General features: G+C 46.0%; 2 protein-coding genes across 2 annotated transcripts in view; both read right to left on the bottom strand.

Annotated features, from left to right (window-relative positions):
- LOC135374138 (uncharacterized) overlaps nt 1-14,259 on the bottom strand; it is a 181,980-nt gene extending 167,721 nt beyond the window's left edge. Inside the window, exons 1-3 of the mRNA XM_064607149.1 lie at nt 14,210-14,259; nt 12,883-13,020; nt 12,664-12,757 (exon numbers count right to left, since the gene is read on the bottom strand). The gene's annotated coding sequence lies outside the window, so the exon portion shown is untranslated. The remainder of the gene's footprint in view (nt 1-12,663; nt 12,758-12,882; nt 13,021-14,209) is intronic.
- On the bottom strand, nt 6,273-9,042 carry LOC135374133 (peroxynitrite isomerase THAP4-like). Its single transcript, XM_064607142.1, has 7 exons — nt 8,966-9,042; nt 8,694-8,886; nt 8,266-8,469; nt 8,168-8,206; nt 6,802-6,876; nt 6,606-6,665; nt 6,273-6,488 (listed from the first exon to the last, which is right to left on the bottom strand). Exons 1-7 carry the CDS (start codon nt 9,040-9,042, stop codon nt 6,363-6,365), a joined length of 774 nt encoding a protein of 257 aa, XP_064463212.1. The 3' UTR covers nt 6,273-6,362.
- Nucleotides 14,260-25,135: the final 10,876 nt, after the last annotated feature.

Here is a 25,135-nt window from a genome sequence, read left to right as displayed (position 1 = left end):
TGGGAAGTTCTCCTTGCTGGTTAGTGAAGTACGTAGTTAAGAATCGTTCTATATCTGTGGCTGAAGAAAGCAGTTGTTGGTTCTCGTTATAGAAGGCGTACACTGGTGAGCTGTTTTCGTGTTGTTGAAGGTTCCTGATGTATCTCCAGAGAGCTGCCCCGCCTCTCTTGCCTTTTTCCTTGATGTCACTAGTGATTTTTTCGTGAAAGGCCCGAATTTTGTCGGTTACCATAAGACTTACTATTGCTTTCTGTTCTTGGTACAGTCGATCTTGTTCTGAGTAATCCTCCTTTAACTTTATGGCTTTCCTTTTTGCTCTATTTAGCTGCTTTCGGTGGTCTACTGCGGCTCTCAGCTCATCGTCGAACCAAGGCTGATTCCTTCTTCTAGTCGACCTTTTCTTTGATGTTTTCCCGACCGACTTCATCGCTGCATTTTCTATTTGTCGGATGAGCTGATCATAGTCAACAGATGGTGTGTTAGACAGTTTGTTCACGTCCTGTGTTTCCCAACGCTGTCTCTTCTTTTTGTCGCGATGCCGCTGGCGTGATCTGGTTTGTCTTCGAGAGGCCGGGTGAGTTACCGTGACTGATAATTTCAGGAGATTGTGGTCGCTGTCGCAGTTAAGCCTTCCTTCTTCGTCTGTAACGAGCTTCAAGTTATCATCGGTCTTGCTGAAGGTCTCGTTTACCAGGAAATAGTCGATAGCTGATTTTTGCGTTCCTCTGGTCCATGTAGTTTTCCCCTCGCAAGTCGGTTCCAGATTTAATATTCTTAGCCTGTTGTTTTCTGCAAGAGTGCGTAGTTTGTCTGCTGTCTCGCGCCCATCTAATTCCATGCAGTGGCAGTTGAAGTCGCCGGTTATGATTATGCGGAGTTTCTGGTTGTTGAGTTTGTTTAGATCCTGCTGTATGCAGTCGTAGATCGTGTTGTTCCTAGTGTCTAGTGTCGCTGCTGGTGCCTGTTGCCATGTACGCAACACATACCGCCACTTCCGTTCCTTTTTGTGTTTCGAATACTGACCACATATGCTCTTCGCATTCTTTTACCAATTTTGCATTTACATACTGGGATTGATACACGAATCCAACACCGCCTCCTTTTTTTATTCCGGTTTTCCGATATGCACCAATCCATTGCCAGCCTGTATTCAGGAGTGGCTGTTCTTGGTTCTGAAGGTGAGTTTCTGTGAGCGCATATACATGGATGTTCTCCTCTATCCCGTTTCTTTGGAGCTCCTCCCATTTCATTTTCGTGCCTCCCTGTAGATTTAAACTGGCGACAATTAGGTCTTCGCAGTTGGCGTATCTTTGCCTTCGTTGGTTTCTTCTTCGGGAATGTCTCCGTTGTACAGGTTTTATGGAGTGTTGTGGTGGGCTATCAACTGCTTGTTGGTAACGTGGAATTGCTCGATGTTCCTCGGTTGATTTGTCGGTTGGATTCCAAGGGGTCGGGTGCTGGTCACTGTAGTGCGGTTGGTTGTGCAGGCCTTCTATTAGTATCGGGGGCGATAGGGTCGGTGCGGGTTCAAGCCCATCGCAGGGTTCTGTGTGCGGTTCCATTTAACTTATGTCGGGTTGTTCTTTCTTTGGCTAGGTGGCGCAACGTCACCGCCCGCTACAAAGGGAACAGCCACTATCCATCCATCCATAGCCACTTCCGGTCGAGGCGCACTACGTAGTGCAATCCTCCAATCTGTGTAACCTAGCCTGACCTAACTTAACTAAAATGCGCTAACCTGGCCTAACCCAAGACTCATACGTCTCGCAAAATCACCCATGCGAAACCGTTAGGCTTAAAGTGGCGGTTCCTTTCTGTGGTTCAGATAGTGCTAATGAAATGGATATATATTGTTTTTTTTTTATATATGCGATCGGATTCGAACTGCGGAACCCCACTTTCACAGCCAAGCAGCTCAACCCATTACACCATACCACCGCACCCCCAAACTTGCGACTTAATCTGGTGTCTACCTACACACTTCGTTCCCTGGACTCCGCCACGTGGTGCAAGGGAAGCCCCCTAGGTGGCGCCCGTCGTAGTGCGTATAGCACCACAGGGCGGCCCTTCAATGCAATCGCCCATACACGAGAGCGTGCCAGTAGGCGCCATCTTGTCGTGTTCACACGTGACCATAAACATGGCGGCGCCCACGAACCGCGACCTGGGTCGATGTAAACATTGTAACGCCGTTCGTTTGTTTTTGTCCGTTTCATTTTATAAGATCATCCAGCCTTGGTTATTACTGTCGCGTTGTAGTAGAAAAGTAGGTCTCCAAGTGTAATACAATTAGAAGACAGTGGGATGTCTGAAAAACGAAATAATGCTGTAGGAGAGCTTGTTACTTGTGCCACTTTACTTGTTGGGTAAAACTGTAATTCCTCCATTCACCTCACATTATTTATAAGGCACAATCACTGATAATACATTTGAAGAATTACCGTAGTACCTGAAATGCAGCCTGCGCGCATTGTTTCACGCTAGGTCTGCTGATTTCTGTCACCTCATACTGTGCCTGTAAAGCTGATTTCTCAACAGACTGCTTTGTTTTGCTTGCAAAAGCCGGGCTGAGTATACAACCAAAGGAAGGAGGCAGTGTGACTTCTGCATTTTTGCAACTGACAAAACGTTCTAAGCAATAAATTGCATTCTCACTGTGCTCGAAAATTTTTACCTCCACACCGAAATCTCACTTTCATGCGCACACACAATCATTCCTCAAGCAGCCTGCCAGCGTTTGTTCCAGTCTATCAGCTGCAGTACTTGCGTTTCTCCTGTAATTATAGCTGTAAGGCTGCTCTCTCCTGTCGTGCTAAGAAATCCTTTTAGCTGACACTGCTTCAGGACTGGGGCAACGTCTGGGTATAGTATTGGAATATGAATGCAGATGACAGTATTATGGCCCAATTAGTACACATTTATCATTGGGAACAACAACTTATTAGGGCAAATATAATAACAAATCACAGTGGCATGTACTTTGGCTCCTAAGGCAACTATTGTCCTTTGAACTGGGTAAGCTTAGTGTACATTTGCCGGCATCTAATCTTGTGCAACTCTTCTGTACGTAGTCTGCAAGCGTGATGAATGCGTATGCTTAAGTATTTGTGAGCAATAGATCGTATTAGATGAAAGTAGTGATTTTCAAGTGACGTCTGTTCGAGCATGTGGTCATTACGTATGGAGCTGAACACACCCCTGTCCATCATAGACTCCAGCACTTGTAAGATTAACCTTTGCAGAAGTGTTGCCGATGATATGCCCTCCTGGAAAAGAGCTGCACGCAGCAGCTTCTCAGATTTCCTGCAAATGGTGATCACATCATCAGATGGATAGGGAAGTCTGTGAAAGTAATCCTTTTGTTGTATTAGTGAATGGTAGAGGGAAGGTGTACGGACTGTCAGGTGGGAGATGCAGATGTCACATTTCAGATACTCGCATAGGTAGCACACTATACGTCCTGCAATGTACACTATCACTCTTTCACCAAAAGTTGATGGCTCCGTTGGGTCTGAGAAGTAGTTATGCTCACGTAGATCCTCCTGTAGAGTCACTTCTTCTGCAGGTATGCTTCTTCCTCTTGATGTCCAGTTAATTATGTCTTCCGATAGGGGCTGTCTAGCGCTGCTGACGTGCAGTATGGAGACATTTTCGAGTGGTAAACAATTTCCTTTTTGAGAGGCTTCCACTTCGGTGTTAATGATCAATCTTTTGTATGCTGCTGCAAACTGCCTTGCAGTAGGATTATTGTTGTATCCTCCATGCGAACGTACTAAACCAAAGAACAGTTCCAGATTATCTTGACTGACGCGATGTGTTGGGAAGTATGTCACAAGGTTCTTAGAGTGGAGAAAGTCATAGAGCTCGATGGCACTCTTGCAGCATGTGATGAAACCAAGAAACCCAGTTTTCCGGTTAGTCTGCACAAGAAGTGGCCCAGAGTTGCTCCTCCGTAGACTGCAAATGTATGTTGTGGCTATTTGAAACATTGTGCGTGCCCTTTCGATGTTTTCCGGACAGAGCGGCCTCTTCCATGACTTCTGGTGCATATTGACGGAGTTCATCACATCGAACACATTATTGATAACTCTCAGGAACCTCTCAGTTGCCTCCGAGTCCTCAAACCCTGATACACCTAGATCACGACACTCATGTATGGCATCTGCAATGCTCATGCTTAAAAGCTCTGCAGCAAGATTGACTTTCATGGGCTGCCGCTGCCACTGAACATGCGCCCTCCTTAGTTTATTTGCGGCATGGAGCCCCTCTTTCTGTTGAAGTGAGTGGAGTGCCTCTATGTAGTCCCATGATATTTCCTTGCCATCTTCATCAATGAAGGACTTGAAGTGAGAAAATGCATTTCGTATTAACTTCAGCATGTGGCAAGCGTCAAGAAATACGCTTATGGGCTCGGCTGTGTCAGGATGGGGAAAGCTGGTCCGTAGATTTTCAAACTGCAGCGAGCATCCTAAGTTATGCAACATTGACAAGTTTGCTGCAGCACCGTCGCAGGTAACAGATACAACCTTCACTCCAACATTGTGTACAAGAGACAAGCCTTGAAGGACAAGGTTACTTCTTTGCTCGCCAGTTATTCCATCTACAAGGAAGTATCCTATCGGCAGCTTCCACTGCTCATGTAACGAAACAAGTAGGATGACAAATGCCTCCTTTGCTACAGCACAAGAATCCTCCGAGGTTGGCCCAACGGTTGCGAAGCCATAAGTCCTTTTCCCATCCCACTCGACATGCCTCCTAATCGCCATCTCATCAACCATAAGACTGCATACAGTTGACAGTGCTTTCTGGTTGTTGTCCGTAACACGCATCTGCAGGGCTAACAGCGCTTCTTTTGAGTACCCTGGCTCACCTTCGACTGACTGGTACCACTTCCGTATCGTACGTGGGTGGGGTAGACACGTGTCAAAGACCTGCCTTACATAGTTATATGCACGTGGCGAATAGAAATGTAAGGTAAGTGCAAACGCTCGTAACTCTGGGCTGTACTTATGAGGCAAGCTTGTCCCCTTACTTTTTGCTGACTGCCTCATCAGCAAGTCCTTGTTTGCACCGGCAATGTTTTCGAGGCAGCTTGCGTGTTCTTGAAGTAAAATGTTCTGAGATGTGAGATGGGATATCACATGCTGTAGCTTTGCAACTTTCTGTTTGATGCGTCTTTGTGCCTGCTGCAAGGCCTTGATTCGTTTTTTGCTGAGGGTATGCAGGTTGCCTATACGTTTGACTTCCTTTTTGAGGAAGGCCTTTACTGGCGTGTCTTCAGAGGATGTCGCCTGAGACAACAGGTACCAATAACCTCATTAATACTCAGCTGTGAACAATTTAGATAGTACGTGGCAGCCACATGCAAGGCCATGCAGTCATGCACAGGTTGTGCTTCTGGTCAGATACATGTAGGAGCTGCTTGCTCAGAGTTCCTTTACAACACAGCATGATTGCCTGTCTGGTACAGGACCTACTCATATGGTGGCTATTCGAATAAAGTATGAAGGTCTACAGTTACTGTCCTAACATTATGTTTACTAAAATTTAAAAAAAACATCTGATGCGGCAGTTAGCCTGCCTATAGTGAGCTGCCAGCTCTCAGCGTATCACTCGTACAGATAAACAGACCTTGGATGTCTCGAATTTAACTGTTTACTATGAGCACTCTTGACGTATTTACCTAGCACTGAATGGAAGCAATCGCACCCTTATATCTTTGTGAATTAGGACCTAGTATCACGAGACACAGTAGCACAACACTGCTCCTTTTTTGACACACTGTGCATATACTCACTAGAGGAGAGATCCACATTGCAGTGGTCACAGTAGATGACAAAAAGTCAGCCATGCAGATCACAGAAGTTTCTCCACGCCATTGCGCTTGATCAAATCCATCTTTATTGATTCAAACAGTACAATTCATTGTGACAAGTATTGGGGTTAGTAATAATCAGCAGCATGCATACCAAGCTGGGAATTCCCTCCATGATATAGAGCACTCTCTGAGCTTTGTAACTATAACTATTAGGCTACAAGTGTTGCCAGCATCGCTGCAGCAGAGACAGATCAGTTTTGTCAGAAAGACTGTCCCTCTTAGTTCACTCAGACTACCCTCATACCCATTGCTAACACCAATAAGTGCTGGCAACAGATAATTTGAGAAATGTTTCCTCGGGCCAGTAACTATACAACAGGCTGCAACTAACGGCACTGCACTGTACTGAAATGTAGCCGTGAAAGGGGCAATAATATATTTAAACTGTATGCTCAAGTCTAACTGGTTTTCCCTTATGCACCTGTACTGTATGAAATAAGGTATTTGAAAGCCTGCTCCTGGAACATATACTTGAATGGTGCAGTCAGCACCTACAGTGGAATCTTAACGTATTAGTTATGAACATGCAATTCTTTTCCACGTCGAGTATAATTCTTACCAAAGGTTCACATCTGCTGGTGCTTGGAGTTGAGCCACTGGGGGTTGTGTCCTGGAAAGACGTGGAAATAGCAGTACAAATGTAATACATAGGATGTTCAGTATGATCATAACCCCTGTGCGTTAGTTATGTACATCCTAGTCTTTCCACTGAGAGCACAATCCTTACCATGGGGTCAGGCCTGCTAGTGTTCGGAGTCAAGCTTGTGAACAGACAAGCGGAAGAGCCCTGAAAAGAAATTAAATTAAGTACACAACCACGGTGTAAAGTCCCAATACTCAGAGGCAAAGAGGAAGGCTACATTTGATTTGCAGTGGAGAGAGAATGAGAGAAGCCCCTAGTGTCAATACTTCCGAAGGCTTACCGTGCGCGACTGTTCAAATCGCCCTGGTGTGTCGGAACTGATACTGCTGGAAGCCTTGGCTGGTGTGGGGCTGGACTGGAAGGAGAGTGCACGCAAGAACCATTATCATTAAAACACTGTTTCATTCAGGGCCCCTTGATAATCAGAACAAAACGAAAACTTCCAAATAAAGATTCAAAAGTCCTGCAGCACTTGTAGATGGAGTTTGGTGCTGTGTCGTGGAAAGCATGGGCGGATCCAGGATTATTCGCGGCTGGGATCCAGTATGGACAAATGCCAGGCGCATGCTGGGATTGGTCCATTGAACACCATGTTAAAGCCAAGATATGAGGGGGTAGCGGACAACCTCGGTTTACACCGTGCGGGAGTAGTCTTCGAAGCAGTGACCCAGTGTGCGAAATTTTAATGGAAAATGCGATTGATGGGCATTAAAGTGAACAGTGTTTTTTTCATGCGTAGGGCATGTTTAAATCTGTACAAGATCTGTTTGGGGTACCTGTGAGGAAGTGGGTTTTATGTGGTTTTATGGTCGTTGGAAATGCTTTTCAAATATAGTTGCCCGAACTAAATCCTACTGTGTTCTCATGATTTTTGCTCTTCTGTGTGATCGTCATGCCATAGATATATTGCAGGGTGCTGGTATACAGGGTGCATCATTAAGAACTGATCAGAGTGCATCACAGTGAGACTGATAAACGGAAACCGGAGGCTACCTTTGTGGTACTTGGGTTACAAACAGGTGTCACATCAAAAGTAGCACCTGGTTGTAACTCATGTGCAACATAGATACTCTCTGGTTTAGGATTATTGCTCTCTTCATGAAGAGCTCTGATCAGTTTTTAATGTCGCACACTATATACATGTGACATGCAAGCCAGGCACCGAATGTGTAAGTGCATGACAGGCACAATGCATCTGTGGTTCATTTGTTTGTGCTGCTGAGGCTTCACATTGAAGTTGTGGTAGGTGGCTTAGTAGTGAAGCCTGAGCTGTTGATTCCCTACACACGATTATGAGTAAGAGCATAACACCTTGGGTCTAACTTCTGTACAGCCTGAAAAACCGAACCATGACACACTTGGAGAAGAGAAAGGGAGGCCAGTGTTTGGGCAACCACTGCCACAGAGCAAGTGGCTCAATTCTGAGTAAGACCTAATGGTCAACTGGGGATGACAATGAATAGGAAGCTTGCTAACCAACTCAAGGACTAGCATGCGATACAGTTCATCTTTCACTCCACTAAGTAAGCAAGACTGACAAATTGATGTATCGTATAAAACAAATAAAAACATGAAGGCAGCACAAACCCATAAAGATTTACTCGTGAAACAAACTGTGCGGTTAATGCTAAAAAAATGATACCTACCACAGCAGACGCAAGAGGTGTGCTTGTAGTTCTGTCTACCTGTAACGGCATACTATTGTTCGGCATCACATTTGAAAGGCTTTCAAATATGTGCTCACATGGATTCGCTCTGGTGTCTTTGGTTCGAGCAGGCCCACATCCATTGGCTCTTGAGTGTCAGATCCAGACGCCATGCTCACTTCAATCTCCTCCTGTGTGTCAGGCTCAGGCAGGCTCACGTTGCTCGTGCCGGGTTCAGGCGTGCACACGCCTATTGGTTCTTGCCCGCTAGGTTCCCGTCTGGCTGGCAAGTCATGCTCCTCCTGACGTGACAACGAACGAGTTGTATTTACCAGACTTTTAAACACCAAAGACACAAAAGAACTGGTGAACGTATTTTGTGGTCAAAGGGCCTGACCTCGAGCAAATACTTGGCAAATTTGACCGCTAACATGTCCCTTGCATTAATTCCCTTTGTACCCAAGCTCTGGGCCCATAGTGTGGCTATATGCAATTGATTATCGACCATAATTATGGCGAAACGTACCTGGTGAACTTGAACCGACGGATGTGCGACAGGAACGGAACCCTCCCGCAGGCGCACGCGTGTTAGCGACGTTCTGTCGAAGTCCTCGTTCCTGAAGTGTTTTGAGCACACTCGGCTGTACTTCGTTGGCACCCAATCCGGTCTCCCGATCGCATTCACCCATTGCAATCGTAACGACTCGTCTCGGGGAAAGCTAAAACGTACCGCCGAGAACAAACAAAGGCAACATAATGAGACGAATCGAAACCGAGAGCACAGGGATATATACTTACTGGTGGTACGTTATGCCAGATTCTTTACTTGCAAACTCTGAACGATTAGCGCAACCGGAATAACAACACACTACCATGGCCTGTCACAGAAGTGGCATGTGTGGCAAGCAAACGCAATTCAATAGCCAAACACGCGAAGTCAAAGCGGACGTCGAAAGCGGCGAAGCAGATGACACGGATCAGCTGAGACGGAGAAACAAAACATAATAAAGAAAACAAGCCAAGCCGAGATGTGATTGGGCGATAGTTCCGTGACGTTGAACACGACAAGATGGCGATTTTGCGGAAAGCGACCGCTTGGGGGTAGTTACAAAAATGGCGGCTTTCTGGCCCCCCTGTGGATGCAGGTCCCCCAAACTCACCTCGGAAAAGCGTGCAACGAAGAAGGCCGCCACTAGATACCCCACAGTTGCCGTTCCGGATCACTTCAGCGCGCTAAGTTTAGCGGCAAAATGTTTTTGTTGTTTCTGCGAATGAATCTTGTCTTTATATGTCCAAATAAAACGGGTATAACAACTTTCTGTGTCGTGTTTCACTTTTTGGTCCCGTTTTTAAACGTGTTGAGCGATCGGAAGGATCTAGTGCACGGCTGCGTGCATCACATAGCGTACCTGTCGTACCAGGCGCCGCAGGCGCAGTCGTCCATTTCTCCTTCGGTGACTTGGCCTGGCTTGGATTGTGCTTCAACTGGATCTTCAGCGCGCTACAATCAAACGCAAGCCAACGTCTGGTAACAGGGTATCTAAGGGCGGCCTCCGGCATTGCACGCGTCGGGATCGGAACAAATACATGGGAAAATGGCGACCTTGGGGGACCTGATCTGATGTGTTCGTTCAAATCAGTGAACATTAGGGACTCGTTCGAAAGATTCGTTCGCGAATCATTGACGTTAGTGGGTCATGTGACCCTGATCATTGCTAGTTTTCTATGTGGAGCCTCTACCGTAGCCACTGAGGCGCCAAATTCGAAGGCAGGCACCAGGGGACTGGTTTAAGGTTTCTGAGTACTGATCATTGCTAAATACGTACATGAAAAACATGTACGCCATCTCACATACTAGCCAAAAAGGGCCTTTTCCGGCACATCTGACAAATATCTTGGAATTGTGTAGTGCAGCTCATCACCAGCGATACGTAGAGCGAGCCGATCGTAAACAAAAGATCTTAAAATACATTTTTGATTCTGAATACTTCCACCCATACGACGTCCGCCACAAAGCTCGGTATCGACGAGACGTAGTGAACCAACGCTAAGATTCCAAAGGAGACCAGCAAGAACAACGCAATTGTACGCAGCGAGTCGCGGAGAACCGAAGAACCCATGAACCAGTGCGCCATTTGAGAGCAAACGATTCCGTTGCTCTTCGATTCAGCTCGAGAGTGAACGGTTCTCCTCGTTCTCCTATTCCTTCGATTCAGTTGAGTTCTGTATCGTTCTTCGATCCCCGGCTTTGCGACTCGCCTTCAGTGCTCTCCGATTCATCCCAGATCGTGGGGCTTGGCGAATCACGAACCGGCGTGGAGGTAAGAAACTAAGGAGATGCCCTAAGCGCCTCTCCCAATGCAAGCGAGCGTGCTGTGACCCGCGCATGGCATTGTGGTTAGTTGCCCACACACGTGACCCATAAACGTCACGGCAAGACGTCATAAAACATGGCGTCCTCCATGTCCGCGGCGTACCTTACCTGAATACAGAGACGAGCTGCTGCCGAATAACTTGTTTTCGCTTTCATAACATCTTTGGAGTTAGAAGCTATGACACCCGTTGAAACACAAGATAGATCATCTCAGTGTGGAATCAATGGATCACTAAATCGCTAGAAAACGTACGTACGTCATCGTGACATTGCCTGGCTTCTCTGCTGTTTTGCTCAACTTTTGCTGTGTTTTATCACGCGGCGAATGTTGAAACACCCCATAACCTTCAAAGTATTGTGCGAATGGACTCCTTGAAGGTAAGAGGTTTCCTGATGATGAGATTTGCTAAACTTCCAAGTCTCCGCGCCGACCGCCATAACGCCGAAACATGTGGGGATCACGTGACTGGGCAACTAGATGGGCGTGGTATTGCCAGGAGCGACCGCTAGAGGGGTCCCACGGCCCTCCGATCGTATCGCCCTCTCCTTAGTTTCTTACCTCCATGCGAACCGGTAAGCTCTCAGTGTGGCCAATCGAGCTCGTGGCCTGTCATATTCAAGCTGCGGAGGAATGCCGACAGATGGCGCCTGCACCAGAATAGTTGAGTGTTGATTCATTCGACCGCCGGGAACGGCGGAAACACTACCTCGAGCGGGAAGTAAGCTCGATCGTGGGTGGTTTCGATTCTTACATTCCTATTAACAGGTCGCAGTGAGCCTCGCTGTTTCCCGTAGACTAAGTTCGTTCTTTTCGAAAGAAAAGTGCTGCACCGGTCCATCACCAGTTCTTAAATACATGCGAGGTTCATGGCGAAAAGAATGTGAGAGGGTTGCACTGCTTGAACTAGTTCAGGGTCGGGGTGCAGGCGAAAAGAATGGACCTACTATGAAGGGGACCAAAAAGTAACATTGAAAGTGAATTTGCGTGACCAAAGAAAGCCCTGCCGAGAGGCGGAAGCAAGCGGAAAGTGGACTGAAGAAAATGTAAACTACGAGAGAATTACAGTGCGGCAGAATGAATTGTTTATTTTCTTCGTGACAGCGAGAGACGGTCCCATAAACGCTTATCGCAACATATGACCAATATGGCCGGCAGGTGACTGTCAGATCTAGCGCGGTAATGTGTTGTACGAACACCATCATGGAACACACTCGCACACAAAACAGATCTGACTCAGTTACTGTCTACAACCCTGCACATAAGTAGATGCCGGTTCGCCGTTGATCACATGATGTTATGACGTCGCGGAAAGATGAACGAAAGAACGAATATTTTGAACGGTTCAGTGAACCAAACTGAACTGAACGAATGAGTTCACCAAACTGAACTGGATTGCCCATCACTACTGCTGAGCTCGCGTGTGGCAGAGAGGGGTCACTTAGTTGGCCATGGAGTGAGGGTAATGCGGGTATACCCGCATTACCCGTGGTCGCATTGCGGGTACACCCGCTACCTGCAGCGATCGCGAATTCCTACTCGCAGGCGCGCTCAGCTCTACCAATCACTTTCTTTCAAAGTTAGAATACTTAGCCTAAAAAAAAAAAAAATACTTGCATCTGATGTGAACCCGCATTGAAAGTTTCACAGCGGAGAGGCCAGCCCACGAGAAGTCACGTGCTTACGTCTGCCAGTCGAAATGGAAGCGACTCTGAACTCTTCGACGTCACCGCTTCGCTCGGGAGTGTGTCAGAGGTCTTCCAACACGAAGAAGACGATTTTTTTTTCATTCTTTTTTTTTCTTTTTGTAACAGTATTCTGGCGTGCAGTACAATGCGTTCATGACAACGTGAAATGCATTATGAATGTGAACAAAAGACAATTGATGTTCTGAGGCTGGAACAACATAGAAGGGGCAAGTACATACAAAGCTCCAGTGACTTTTCTGAACTTTTCAGTGACTTCCATCTTTCAGTATTATGAATGTGTTCCTACCCTTTTAAGGAATCTGTTCTGCGTTCAAGATGTTTATCTAGCTTGAGATTATCCAGAACAGATTCCGGCGAACGTGTTCGTTTGTCAGTCGGCCGTTTCTGGTAAGTGGGAGGCTCTGACGGGACTTACCTTATTGCGCGTTACAACCGTGTGCAAGAATGTGACCTCCCTGGGAGCCCTCGCTTTGTTGGCACGTGTTGACGGGTGGTTGAACGAGTACTTGCTACGATAAAAAAAAAGAAAAGAAAACGTCAAGGAAATGCGGGCTATAGTCCCCGTCAACTATGTTTTCTGGCTGAATGCAATACCACACAATGGAGCGTATAATAGTATTCGAGTCTTACAAACCTTTTTCTTCAGTACTTCTTTCAAGCACCAGGTCGATCACGTGTCAGTCTTTGTACCCTGCGCTCATCGTGCCCTGGCTCCGCCGAACACTTCAGTTACGATCGTCGTCGATGTTCCCACGCCGGACCCATGGCTCACCTGCAATGTGCGATGTGACTTACGAGACATCCTCATGATGATCTTCCATGGTTACGGACGGGACATGACGTCACAAGTGTGGTGGAAACTGTGTTGTCAAAGATTCCATACAGGGCTTGCTGCATGCTTTCTAACAACAATTGGCTTTCATAAATTCATGCTGCGTTCTATTGAAGATCGCATCCACAACGTATTCATAAACTGTCCGTAGTCTGACTTTTAAATGGCATGTCAGTAATGTCCTTGAGGGTTAATTTCACCTACAGCAGGGCCCTACAGGTTTAACATAACGAAAACGTTTCTGCCGAATAGAGGACCATCAATGGGAGCTATAGGTTTAAAAACTGCACAAATATAAAAATGTGTATTATAATATGTATCAATTAAGCTAGAAGGGAAAATATATATTGCAACGTCTCTGTGCCCTATGTGAGCAACACTTACACACAGTCACCTCACGGTCACTACGGGAGAGATATGGTTCGAGTGGGTACTTGACGTCATGCCTTGAAGGGCTCTTCTTGTCTTATCAGTTGTTTTTGCGCCTGCAGGCCACCCAAGATGACCTTTCCTAGCGAAGACATCATTAAACTTACACTTGATTTAACGAACTATGAGAAAAAAAGCCGACAGCAATTGTTCAGAAAGACACCACCAGACACGAGAAGGGATGGCAAGTGAGATTGTTCCCCACTGCGGATGTTACAGATCGCTTGAGACGATAAAAGGGCAATGATGGGCGAACTACGTAGATATTTAGGGATATTATCATCAATGACGAACATTCCAATTAACCGTAACACACCCGCCGAAAAAGGAAAAAAAGGCAGACGGCACAAATAGGTGGGAATTCTGAGCGACCATCGGTAAGAGTGACGCTTTATATTAATCCAAGGAAAAGCAAGGGCACGCTCCGCGGTGATCCCTGGGGGTTTTAAGTAACCACCTCCCGGACACAGCGTACGTTATTTACTGTGACGATACAGATTAATACACTATGAGTAGCAGAGGAGTTACAGGATCAGCGAAGATAAACGCAAGAAAATTCCGCTTCTAAAAATACGCTATGCAGTTGGTAAAGAACAATTTACAAACACAGTGAGAACAGTAAAAAAAATCGAAACCACACAGTGAAACGCTACAACACAGCATAAATAATAGTGAAAGATATACGCATTGGGGATCTCACCTTACTCTGGACTTCCAGTGATGTTCACTTGAAGAGTTGGATATCCATCGGCAACCTGGCGGGGTCTGGAGGGACACTTACGGGATCCCGGCTTATGTGGAAGGCTGATAAGGCGTTACCCGGCCCCCATAGGTCCCCCTCTTCGCGGCTCCGTCAGGCATCATAGTTGATACCCATTGGCCGAAGGACATTGCGCGCTTCGCTATTGGTTGGCAAAGTTTCAAAAGAGCATTCTTGCGCGGGCTGCCTGTCCAGCGGGAAGTTACGAGAACAGAAGGGAGAGAAGTGGCAGCGTCGTCTCGCGTCTCGACGATGTCAGTTGAGAGCACCATATGACCGCATTGTTCAAAGAGAAGTCGCAGATTTGTTACCCCCGTATTCCCAAACAACCCTGAGGGCTCCCTATGTAAGCGCCGGCCCTGAGGAAGGAGAATTTCGTTTCCCAAAGCGCCCGTATCTGCAAGGGGCGCCCTAAGGGCTCGCGCCAGCCAAGCAAGCTCGCGAGCTCCCTGTACGCTACCTGAGGGAGGCTCGCCTCGAAACAAACATGGAGGACATGTGCGATTTAATTCATGAATCGCGTCGAGCGATTCCATAACGGTTTTATGCCGACAGTGCGACGAATTCGGGAATGGGAAAAACCATCTTGAGCGGTACGACGAATATGAATTCAAAGAAAAATACTGCTTATCGAAGTCGTCTGTGCATTGTACCAACGTCTCAACATCATGAGGGGCATGGACAATCGCGGGTTCCCTTGTCCGCCCATCCAGTGATTGTTACAATCTTGCCATTTTAGCGCAAGACACATACACACATAAAGAGACGACGATGAGATGGGTACAATTCATATTCGCAATACCCAAGAGTTATACAACATCTGAACACAATACTGACATGAAGTTTGCAAGACAAACACCAGCAGATGCCAAAGTAGCAGACGACAGCCGTCGGAAGCGGAAATGAAGCGCGGTCGTGCGCATGCGCTTCTGCTTCGTTCTACGAGGAAGCGTTCCGAATCCCCTTCGAGCCTCACGATGGCCAGCCCTTGGCTGAGCGCGTGCACATTTACGTTTGAGAAACGCATGCTGCCCTCAGGGGATGTTCGCCCTCAAGGGTCCCTGGGCTACGGGCGCCCTTAGGGCGAAGTTGCGGGTGGTTTGGGAATACGGCCCTTAGTGTGTCAAAGTAACTCAGCGCGTGTTGTGATGTTTCCCGACACAAGTATCCTAAGTACGAACAGTCTCTCGAGTTCAGAACTGGAATGCAGTGGTGAGCTGACGCCTGAGGAACTTGTGAGCGCCGTCGCGTTTTCAAATGCAGTCACAACGGAGACAGGATTCGGTGTCCGTGCGACAAGCATTTCCCTCTTCGTTGAAACGTTCGCACTGCAACCAACGAAAGGAGATGCTCACCGTGAAATCGCACGCACTCGTGCGAGCGTCTGTCGCTTCAGGAAGTAGTGTGTGTGTGTGTTTTGCGAGTTCGAACTTGGTCAACGAACGCAACGATTTGGACTGTGTACGCACGGTGAATATTTGTGTCAGACTATTGAGTCAGTACGATGTTTCAAATAAATGTGTTGTTTGTCCAAAATTTGCCTAGTAGTTCTGGAATGCGGAATAACGAGCGTCGGGCATGAAAACCAGTAAAAGTAAAAGCCGATGGTAGCCAGTACGGAGCCGAAAGGCGAGCCAAACTGAGAGACTCCTGATTGGCCGAATGGTAGGCATCATAGTTCATTTTCATTGGTTGCATGCCCAGTGTTGCCTGAATTATCTCAAACTATGGGCTCTATGGGGAGCTGTGGGAGCCTGGCGTTACCTCCACCACTGATCTCTATCTATAAAGGCTGGATGGCGCATGGGAGAGGGGTTCGCGGGGGAGAGGCGTGCATTCGGGCCGCCATGTTGGGAGGCCCTAAAGCGCAGTGTGCGCCCATAGAAAACAATGGGAGGCAACGGAGATTGTGAGTATTTATAGCGCTGCAGGCGTTGATCGTTGCTTGTCATCACACAATTTTGTAAGGTGCCAGTATACTGATGTATCCTAACAGTGTTTCACAGGTGTCCTGCTGTTCGATTCTTAATTACGTTATGTTTTGCATTCCGAAACTAGACCGTCACAGCAGTGCAGCGCTGGGGATTGTACTACAGTACGTTTCCCAGCCAATATTTCAACAAGAAACGATGTGAGGTTAACAACCACCATGTATGTAATATCCCGTGCTGCGTTCTGGACAAAAATTGTTCCATAAAGAACGGTCCGGGAAAGGATATACTCGCATGGCAGAAAGAGATCGTTCTGTAGAATCACAGCCGTTGTTTTAGCCGTGTATCGGTTTCGTATGATTTATATCAAGCACCGCCGCAGAAAGTGTCTTTTAGTGAACGACTACGGTGCTTTGCCTCGCATATATGGACACACCGAAGCAGCCCAAATACGTTGTGAGCGTGATCTAATTGCTTCACGCAATTAGAACACGCTCGTTAGGACAGTTAATAAGGTAGTGATGTAAGCTTAATCAATTAAGTTACTTAAAAGTGGTAACACCTCCTTGAGACGCAAGATTTACCTCGTTTTGAAGTACAGCCCTTCTATGTTTGTTTGTTTCTTCCTTCATTTGTTCTGATTATTTGCAGGCGCGGTTGTGCCAAACTGAATGTCCTTCTCGAGTACTCACATGCTTTTGCTGAATACAACTGCAGCGTGAGCAAAGCTGCTTAGGAACGGGGGCCTGCTATCCAGTGCTGACTTTGTCATGCTTGTTATGTGGAGCACGTTCGAAAAAAATGCAGCTGCACATCTGAAACTCCAATGAGTATCATCGTCATCTAAAAGAGAGCGTCGTAGCACCGTTGTGAGACCAGACACGCTTTCTGAATATCTTCTATGGCTCCTTCCGCAGTTTGCACAATCGAAGTCTCTCATAGGAACCACTTTGCATTAACTGTGACTCCCATCTTACATTTTGATGTGCAAGGGCCTTCTTGCACTACACACGTATGGTCTGCAACAGGATCATTGCAGCAGGACGATTTGGAGCTTGAAACAGTTGTGATTTTGTCATTTTGGCCCTCGTGTACCCCGTCTGTGAAACGTAAACAAAAAAATCTAACACGATATGCTTTTGTAAAGAAGGTCACTGATGGTGAGTAAAGAGAATATACAAGTACAAGTTTATTCAACATTTTATATCATACATTATATTATTCAACATTTTATATCAAGTTTATTAAAGTTATTTCTTGCACTTATGCATTTCAGGATACAATGAACGTGCAGGGAGGTCACAAAAGACTACATTTATTGTTTTATGACCTTGCTACAATGACAATATATATTTTAGGAATGACAATGGACAGGTACTCTCTCTAAATTTGTAGCACTCAATTTTAGGTTAGAATGAGCAATGAATAGCAACTTCCCTCCTGGTATTTTCTTATATATGATGAATTTTGAATTTAATGTGATCGAATATGTGATAATATAATAATAATATATAAGAATATAATATGTGATAAATGAATGTGATCAACAGTAGATGTAAACAACATGAGTAGCTGGAGAAGTGCATTCTCAATAAATAATTTTCTTCTTATAGCATATATGTGCATGCCCTATTAACTGAAACAATTATCATGGTTCTCACGGTTTTAATTTCTGAGAGTGTACTGTAGAGACGGCTTACATCTACAACAGTTAATACAAGGTATTATATGCTGCGAATACATTTAAAAATCCCATGTGACACATACTCTTTTGGAGGTGCTGTGGTAATCAAAGTTTGTGGGCATTATGCAGGTTCTGCACCCATTTCTTGAGTATGTCGAGGCAGCTGTGAAGTAACCTGCATTGATGATGATTATTCCAATTTTTATGGTGCATCAACAACAAAGGAAATAATACATCAGAACATTGGTTTGGGTGCAACCAGTTAAAAATGAATATGTTGTTTAATAAATGCATTGCACAAATGTTAAAACATCAGTTTAAAACATGGTTTACAATCCCTGTATCTTCTAAAAATTAAAAAGATGAAAAACTATTCTAAAAAGAATATGGGGAACTCTTCTAAAAAGAATTATAATCTCTAATTATTATGTTGCTGGGTGAAGGAGCCTAAAGTGTAAGGTGTGTTTCTGATGTGAACATGTAAGAAAATATGCAAAACTGAGAGAGGCTAGCTACAGTGCGTGCACTGAGGTTGTTCCTTCCTGTAAAGTAGAAACCAGTGGATGAGGAACGTGATACTTACCTGTACACCCAGCCGTATCACACTACACAGATTATTCACTGGGTAGCCCTCATGACGAAACCTGTATTGAGAGACCACTTTTGCCTTAAAAACTGCTTCAAATAGCACGACACGCTACAAATTATTACTATCGTAACAAGCTGACGATACAGCTCAGACAAAGGAGTTATTCAAGTCGCGCCACACCACCGTTACGTAGGATTCTGTGTCACAAATCAAACCAAGGCACAAAACAATACCAATACATGAAAAAAGGTGACAATCGTGGTCTCATTATGACGTAATACCGAACTTGTGCGTGAAGGTAATTCAAAGAAATGAATGTGGCACTTGCTTCCGCAGAGAACACCGTGTACCATGCTAGCAATGCATGCAAAAAAGCGCTCGAGTGCTCGCACATATATTGATGACAACACTACCTGTGTAGTGTAATGTGTTCTTTCAAGCATATTATGCACTCAAACTGTATTTGCCGCCGGGTAAAATGCAAGTGTGCTCGATTGAACGTCGGAAGAGCGATCAAGCAACCTGCATCCAGTGCTCGTTTTGGACAAAAAAACACTTCATAATGGTCAACTAAATATACAGAATGAACGCCTATTTATTCCTCGATAAAGAGTGACTCACCTGTATAAATTTAGGCCCTGTAACCTTGCCAGTACGGTTGGTACGACCGTAATTGCAAGAAGTTCCCATGATCGCTGCGGCGACTGTTGTGAGCACCGTAAGATGGCGGCCGGTTTCTTCACGCTCGCGCTCCCTATCCGCGATCCAGCCTTTTACAATCGAGATCAGTGACCTCCACCGCGCCTTTGTTTGTCGTCCGAGTAAGTGTCGCCTCCTGGTGTGGGAATGTGGGTTTAGAGTAAGACTGAAGGAATAGAGCTACACCAGTGCGTACAACCAACACGTAAATGATGAATCGTGGCTTAAGTAGTAACCTAGTATAGTATAGTAGTATAGCATGCTTTGGTATATGATATCTTTTAAGTAAATGTAATATAGAATGTGGTGAACTCACATTCATAGTCTATGCTATGATTGAGAAAGCAGAGATGACGTCATCGCGTGTGGTGGCTTTGAGGGAAGTACCGTAGTAAATGAAGGTATTATCAATTCGCATTCGCATTATCATTCGACAGTCGCATTCTCCGAGGTCAATTTCGAAACTAATGCGAATTCTAATTCCTTGCCGACCACTGAACTGGGCCCGAAAATACCATTTCGATCCGCGGCGTACTTTTCGCGCAATCCGATGAAAAAGAAACCGGAATCCTTGCGCCCTCGCTCTCTAAAAGTGGGAGGAAACGTCACCCGGATAAGGCCAATCAGCGCGCGCCCTGGGCAAATGCGAGCCGCGCGCCTGTTTGGCGATCGCGAAGCGAAGGGAGCAAACATGGCGTCGGAAAACGAGAGTGATGTTTCTCTCTCTAGGGGAGATTCTGACGAACATGTTAGCGGTAGCGGCGACGAGTTAATGCTGGATGATGACCCATACTCTGCGGACCATAGGCGCCGACTGCGGGGGGGGGGGGGGGCTTGCCCCCCCCCCCCCCCCCCCCCGGAACATGAACTAGGGGGGGTGCCGCCTCCCCCGGAAGTCCCGCTAAGAGACTGACACCAACCTTTGGGGCTCGGAGCGCCCGGGTCAAAAGAGCGAAGAGGCACCAACCCCAAAAATGCATCTTGCAATTTGTAAAATATGTATCCGCCCACCATACTCATTATCACAGTAGAAGGTGAGGCGAAGAAACACAGAGGATGACACAACACATTGACTGAATTTCGCCCAAAGCAATCAGATCAATGAAACAAAGCAGTCGAAAAGGTACCTGCAGCTGCCAGTGAGGTGCAACGGTAGAATCTTCGGAACACATATCGGTTGGGAGCTGGTTCAACTCCCGCTGCTCCATTTCATTGACCATATTCATAATATTGCGCGTATTTCGGGTCAAACACCGAGGATTCAATGCATTTTGTTCCTTTTGCATTCAGTTTTCAAAGGCGTAATGCCTTCAGTTCTGCACATGTTCACTGTTCACGTTCTCTCTGTTCTTCTTTTTTTTTTCTTTCTGTTCTTCCTTCCTCTTATTTCTATACCAGTTCTGCATACATCATAAGATCCCGCCAGAGTGTGTGATTAGTTTTGTGTTCATTTTTCTTTTCTTTCCTTCCTTTTGTTTTCTTTTGCTTTCTTTTTTCTTTTTTGTCTTCCCCCTTTTGGAATAACACGCCGACATCCATCTGGCTTACTTTTCTTTTTTTCTTAATAAACATATCCCCCCACCAGAGTACTTATTTCGCGGAGCGCCCTTGCCCCCCCCCCCCCCCCCCAGGGAAAATGAAAACTCTCCGCCTCTGCTGCGGACCCAATGCCTCTGGAACTCGCCGACCATCCACGAGATGTGTCTGCGGCTAACCCGCGGGATGACATTTTTAGGTGACGTATCTCTTTGCATGGTTGCCGTCGGATGTGCGAAACAGTTTAGAATGTTGAAATCGGCAGGTTTCTGTGTGGAGTCCGCGATCCACAGGAGCCCGACGAGAGCCTGCGTTGCCATTCTGTTGTCAGGGTGGTAGAAATGTGCAACAGTGCCGCCGTGCAGTGCATAGCACAACGCCCATTACTCCGGGACATCTGCCTCCGTGGAGAGCTTCTAGTGGAGTACGCGCCTCAATTCTGCCGCTATGATCAATATTTTAGGCGACTCAATCCCCAGGACCACAGGTAAGCCTGCTGCAGTGCTCTCCCGTTTGCTATATGATTACGACCGTAGTGAATTTTTCGGTTTAAATGACCCCCCCCCCCCACCCATCAAGATTCGGAAGGGTAAACTCGGGTGCTAGTCGGGTGTTGTTGGTTATGCAATTTGTACCTAAAGTGAACAAGGGCTGTATACAAAAGGGCGACTATTCTTAGCAGCTTTTTGGCCTACACAAGTTTGTCCCCCATAAATCATAAGCGTGGACGACAGCCGTAGAACAATCCAGAGAATCCTGGTCCAACAATTCCATTAGGAAAAGTGAAGCAACACAGCCGCCTCAGCTAGTCTCGACATGCTCTCAATTATGCCAGTTAGCCATGGCCTGATTGCCAACACAAATCCCTGATTGATTGGCAGATATCCAGTGGGAATTTTAAACTCTGAAGGAAAGTCTTACAAGTCTGAAAACAGAAGCATTTGAGGTGCCAATGAAGGGGGGAAGCATGTTACTGAAGAATGTATGAGTAACATATTTTGGGAGAAATTGGATTTTGCCGAAATTGGAGGGAAGCTGGTTTGGGAGGGAGTTAACAGTTGGGATCGGGCGCATCCTGAAAGAGGCGGACATTTTTTTGTTGTACTATGTTGCACATCTGCCAACCTTCCACAGACAGACCGAGGCTGTCTTCTTAGATTTCCGCAAAGCCTTCCATATGGTGCCTCACCCGAGACTTGTGTACGAAATCTCTCTCGACCCGTATGTCGACCATTGCAGAACTGAATTTCTTTCCAAGCTTTCGTTTCCAGTCTCTCCCGTTGTCTGTCCTTCAACTGTTCCTGTCCTTTCGGGAGTTCCACAGGATGCAGTTCTTGGTCCCTCCTATTTCATATATTAACGACCATCCTTCATGCATATCACACTATTCGACTATTGACTGCGTTGACTACACGGAAATCAACACTCCTACTGACCAACTACCCTTACAAAGCGACCTTGCCCTAATGCAATGCTGGCGTGACGAGTGGCAAATGCCCCTGTATACATCTAACTGCTGCGTAGTCTCACTTTCTCACGAACGTGCCCCGTTCTCTCCCTCCTTTCCACTACGCAATTCGTGGAATGCCTTCTCTGTTGCAACTACGGATGGCGGTTTCGTGACGAGGCATTAAGTTTCAACACCTACACGGAAATTGGGATGCTAGGCGGGTACAGCAGCTGCATTGCATTGCTCCATGCAACTGACGCAACGCTGAAATCGTTGGAATGATACGAATACATGGACTGGATTGGATTCCCTTCATTTTCCTCTTGAGCGGTCCTGATGTGATACTGCCAAATGGACCCAGTGTAACCTACTCTGTAGGGATTTCCCTACCCCCCCCACCTGCATTTTTGCAACACCCCCCTGAAATTTCTCACGTAACCCCACCCATATCAACCACCAACACGTTCTGGTAGTGAGTCCCGCGTAGCGAATTACATCCTGTACTGTCAAGCTTATGCTGTAGGACCACAGTCATGCAGATGATCGTTCCATGCAGTTGTCCGAAATCATTTGAAGGTGACTGTTCAATGCATATATTACGCGCATATACGAGCAAAAATGCGTGCAATGCGTGCACGCAAACTCAATGTGGATCATCCACAACCATTTGCGCAAAACTCTGTCAAGCAGGGTATTCTGCTTTTTTTGTCTAAGGTTTTCACACTTGGTTCATTAGGTATTCAGTGAGATTCATGAGACATGGCGTTAGTCCTTTTGCTTTGTCGGTCGTGCGATTATGCATCTTAATGTTGAAATGCCGTTCATTGTGAATCTATATTCTAATGTACTGTGCTCTAACGTAATAACATGTACATATAAAACGGGAAAGCTGTGCAAATATGCCACCATTGTGCCATGAGTCTTTTCGTGTCTAAAAAAAATTCCGTAAGCGCAACCTTCAAGCACCATACCCCCACCCCTTGAAAGCTGGGCACCCACCCAGCAGCGGGAGAGACTGGAAACGAAAGCTTGGAAAGAAATTCAGTTATGCAATGGTCGACATACGGATCGAGAGAGATTTCGTACACAAGTCATGGGTGAGGCACCATATGGAAGGCTTTGCGGAAATCTAAGAAGACAGCCTTGGTCTGATGGTTGTTATCAGCTTGGGTAAAGACGTCATCAACGAAACGACGCAGTTGCGTTTCGCAAGAAAAGTATTTTCCGAAAACCGGGCTGCAGCGGGTGTAAAAACTATTTTCCTCAAGCAACTTGACTAAGCTCGAGAAGTTAATGTGTTTGCGAATTTTGCATGCGATGACAGTGATAAAAATGGAGCCATATAGTTATTAACGTACTGACTGTTACCGGACATGGCGACTGTCACAGGGAAACAAGTTTGGCGAGTATTTGCTTAAACATTTTTGTTTAAACGAGTTAATTTAGAGAAGATGAGTATTAGAAAGGGCACTGGTTCGGCTGGCCATGACAGCTCGGGGATTCCAAAATTTCTCGCCACGAGATGTTTTGTAAGACGCGTTCGAGTAAAGACCTTGGACACTTCGACGCAACAATGTATGTGTACTCCGGGTCGTTCTCGATCCCCTGCGGCGAGACGAGGCATCCCATTTAGGGTGTTTTCGTACCAGAGTTGTACGTAACGCGTTACTAGTAATTGCGTTACAAGTAATCAGTTATTTTTTCAGTATTTTTTTAACGTAATCAATTAGTTTTGTGAGCGAGTAATTTTCCAAGTAATCTGATAATTTCCAGTAATCAATTACTAAGTAATCGATTACTTTTTTAACTAATAATTATAATTGGGGGATATACGTCGCGAGATAACTGAGATCAAGAGCGACGCCACAGCGGTCGGTCTGTGGATTACTTTTGCCCACCTGAGGGTTCTTTAACGTGCGATGAAAGCTCATCACACGGCACCCAGTATTTAACGTCCCTCGCGGAAGATCTAAGCAACTTGTACCCTGCCACTAAGTTGCTGGCGTCCTCGGTTAGGCCTCATATCCTCCAAATGCCCATTTCTACCGACGTCCCAAATCAACCAAAAGCTCATTTCATCCGAAAAAATGTTCGGAGGTTCTGGGCTTTCGGTTGACCTGGGCACGCGGGTGGCAGTGACCCATATCCCCCAAAAGCTCTTTTCATCCGAGCGCCCAGAACCACCGAAAGCGAGATACTTGAAAGGACACGATTCCTCTGTTTGTCAGGGAGAGGAGGAAGGCTGAGCGGTTTTTGGGTGTGCGGGAATCCAATCCTGCAACTGAGTCAGAAGTGAAGTTTGCAAAGGAAAGGTATTATTGATGTCGATCGCGTACAAGAAATGATCCGATCCGAACAGAGAGATATTTTCCATGTGAGTGACAGAGCTCCAAGCACTGTGTAGGTCATCAGAGTGGAAAGCCAATATAGTAACAAAGCGCCCACTTCACAGGTCTCGAAGAAGGTTACAAAAAGGACCTCCTCCTTTACTTTTCTTTTACGCGTTCTTTTAATACAGTTCAGACGTTCAGAAAACACGCTATTAACCGGCTGAAACAACCCCTAGAAAAAGCTTGCAAACAGTATGAATGCATGAAACCAACATATCGTCTGAACTGTCGATCTCCTCTGAAGGCGCTTGACGTTTGTGTGTTTTCCGCCGTCCCGCTAAATGTTCCAGCCACAGAACATACTACTAACAATAGGGCTATATTTTTCACCTGAAATTCAACAATCATTTAATATGTTTTTCATCAAACAAATGTATCCTATGCTGATTCCAAACATTTCGCTGTATATTTTTTTCCCTGGCTTTTTGGGCTTTTTGTAAAAGAAAGAACTGGAAAGGTTCGAGTTACGTAAGAATCGTGAATTCGCAGAAGCTTCCTTGGATTCGAATTAGGAACCATCTGGATTCATCCAATCTCTAATATGAATGCGTAGTCCTAAATAGTTTATAGTTACCTATTTATCTTTT

The sequence above is a fragment of the Ornithodoros turicata genome, unplaced genomic scaffold (assembly GCF_037126465.1).
Source record: "Ornithodoros turicata isolate Travis unplaced genomic scaffold, ASM3712646v1 Chromosome44, whole genome shotgun sequence".
In the NCBI taxonomy this organism is placed as follows: domain Eukaryota; kingdom Metazoa; phylum Arthropoda; class Arachnida; order Ixodida; family Argasidae; genus Ornithodoros; species Ornithodoros turicata.
The sequence above is the reverse complement of the archived record's forward strand: the minus strand, read 5'-3'. Positions and strand labels throughout refer to the sequence as shown.